The sequence below is a fragment of the Lagenorhynchus albirostris genome, chromosome X (assembly GCF_949774975.1).
Source record: "Lagenorhynchus albirostris chromosome X, mLagAlb1.1, whole genome shotgun sequence".
NCBI classification, from domain to species: Eukaryota; Metazoa; Chordata; class Mammalia; order Artiodactyla; family Delphinidae; genus Lagenorhynchus; species Lagenorhynchus albirostris.
The window spans coordinates 3,860,546-3,862,684 of record NC_083116.1 but is presented as its reverse complement, the minus strand read 5'-3'; the positions used below and the strand labels follow the sequence as shown (position 1 = coordinate 3,862,684).

At 49.4% G+C, this 2,139-nt stretch overlaps 1 protein-coding gene across 1 annotated transcript; it reads right to left on the bottom strand.

Annotated features, from left to right (window-relative positions):
- Nucleotides 1-455: 455 nt before the first annotated feature.
- LOC132513429 (translationally-controlled tumor protein-like) lies at nt 456-1,015 on the bottom strand. Its single transcript, XM_060137785.1, has one exon. It carries the CDS (start codon nt 977-979, stop codon nt 464-466), a length of 516 nt encoding a protein of 171 aa, XP_059993768.1. The 5' UTR covers nt 980-1,015; the 3' UTR covers nt 456-463.
- Between the last annotated feature and the right edge of the window lie 1,124 nt (nt 1,016-2,139).

Below are 2,139 nucleotides of genomic sequence, written 5' to 3'. Positions count from 1 at the left end.
GATGCACCACATTTTTTTTGAGTTTAAATGCATTTTATTTTTAGACAACCTACATGACATGTCTTTTTTTTTTTTTCTCAAAAACAATGCCTCCGCCCCAAACATATCAACATCAAAATGAAGAGCTCCAGGCCTTCCCTGGTGGCGCAGTGGTTGGGAGTCCGCCTGCCGATGCAGGGGACGCGGGTTCGTGCCCCGGCCTGGGAGGATCCCGCATGCCGCAGAGCGGCTGGGCCCGTGAGCCATGGCCGCTGAGCCTGCGCATCTGGAGCCTGTGCTCCGCGGAGGGAGGGGCCACGGCAGTGAGAGGCCCGCGTACCGTAAAAAAAAAAAAAAAAAAAAAATGAAGAGCTCCAGATGACATCAGTCCCATTTGTCTAAGTCCTGGTGTTGTGTGGATGAAAGGCAGTAGCCAGCCTGTTATGATGAGCAGGTGATACATCCAAATTAACAACCAAATTTGTTAACATTTTTCCATTTCTAAACCGTCCTTAAAGAAAATCCTATATGGGGTCACACCGTCCTCACTGCAGTCCAGCAGAGCAGCCATGCCATCTAGGTTCATGTTTTCACCAATAAAGAACTGATAGTTTCTGAAATTAGCAAGGATGTGCTTGATCTGTTCTGCCCCTGTCATAACAGGTTTTCCTCTTTCTGGTCTCTGTTCTTCAAGCTTCCCTTTGATTGACTTCATGTAATCTTTGATGTACTTCTTGTAGGCTTCTTTTGTGAAGCTGGTTTCCTGCAAGTGATGGTTCATGACAATATCCACACCAGTGGTTACTGTGCTTTCGGTACCTTCTCCCTCGGGGCCTTCAGCGGAGGCATTTCCACCAATGAGCGAGTCATCAATGTTACCCTCTGTCCTACTGACCGTCTTCCCCTCCACCCCCAGACACAGGCCGTCCTCGACCTCCTGGATCTTGTAGATGTCGGAGAACATCTCATCATGGCTGATGAGGTCCCGGTAGATGATCATAACGGCGACTAGATGGAGACGACGGCGGTACTAGCTTAGTAGGAGCCCGGAGCTCAGAGCGAGCGCACTGCAGCCGGAGCGGTGCTTGGGGGGAGGGGGGAGAGGGTGGAAAAAGGGATGCACCATATTTTGTTTATCCAATCCACTGAATTGCTAGGTATCAGGGAAGCTTTTAAAATTATCCCCTGCCAGGCACCACTCTGAGACTTTGATGTGCTTGGCCAGGGTGGGGTAAGGCACTAGTGTTTTTCTAAAACCTCCCCTGGTGATTCTAAGACACAGCAAAGGCTGAGAATCACTGACTGAGACCATGACTGGCCAAACTAGGGCCCCGGGGCCAAGGGTCGCCTACTGCCTGTGTTCACATGGGCTGCCAGCTAAGAATGCTTGAGAAAAATAAAAAAGAAGAATATTTTGTGACACGTGCAATGATGCAACATTCAACTTTCCATGCCTATAAGTTTTATTGGCACACATAGTCACACCCAGTCATTTACCTATTGTCTATAACTGCTTTTGTTATAGACAAGGGCAGAGTTAAGTAGTTGTGACAGAGACCGTATGGCCCACCAAGCTGAAAATATTTACTATCTGGTCTTTTACAGAAAAAGTTTGTTTCATCCATTCACAGTCCTCTCATACTTGGTCTTTCAGCAGCGGTCGGCACCGTTGATCACCCTACTGCTTGAGACACTTTCTTCACTTGACAGCTAGAAACCCGCTCTCTCCTGGAGCTGCCTCTCTGGAGCTTGGGGAAGCCCCATGGGGGTGGATCCGGGTGCCCAGTGTTTGGGAGCTGGGCCACTTCCACCCCTCATATGGGCGCTGGTGGGGGTGTGTGTGAGGTTGAGGGGAAGGTGTTAGGAGATCACTCGGAGACTTTGGGCAGCTCACTCTCCTTCTGGGTTGGACAAGACTATCTCTGAGGTCCCTTGCAGTTCTGAGTTCTCTGGTGGTCATAGTGCCAAGCACTGTCACCTGCATCACGAATTCTCCCAGCAACCCAATGAGGAGGGCGCCATTTCTATCATTATCACAATTTTACAGAAGACACAACAAATCTTCAGAAAGGAAAAGTGACTTTGGTCCGGTTGCCCAGCAAGTCTGTGGTCTTCAAACTCAAGTCCAGCCCACCTCACCCTGTCTAGCAGGATGGATGT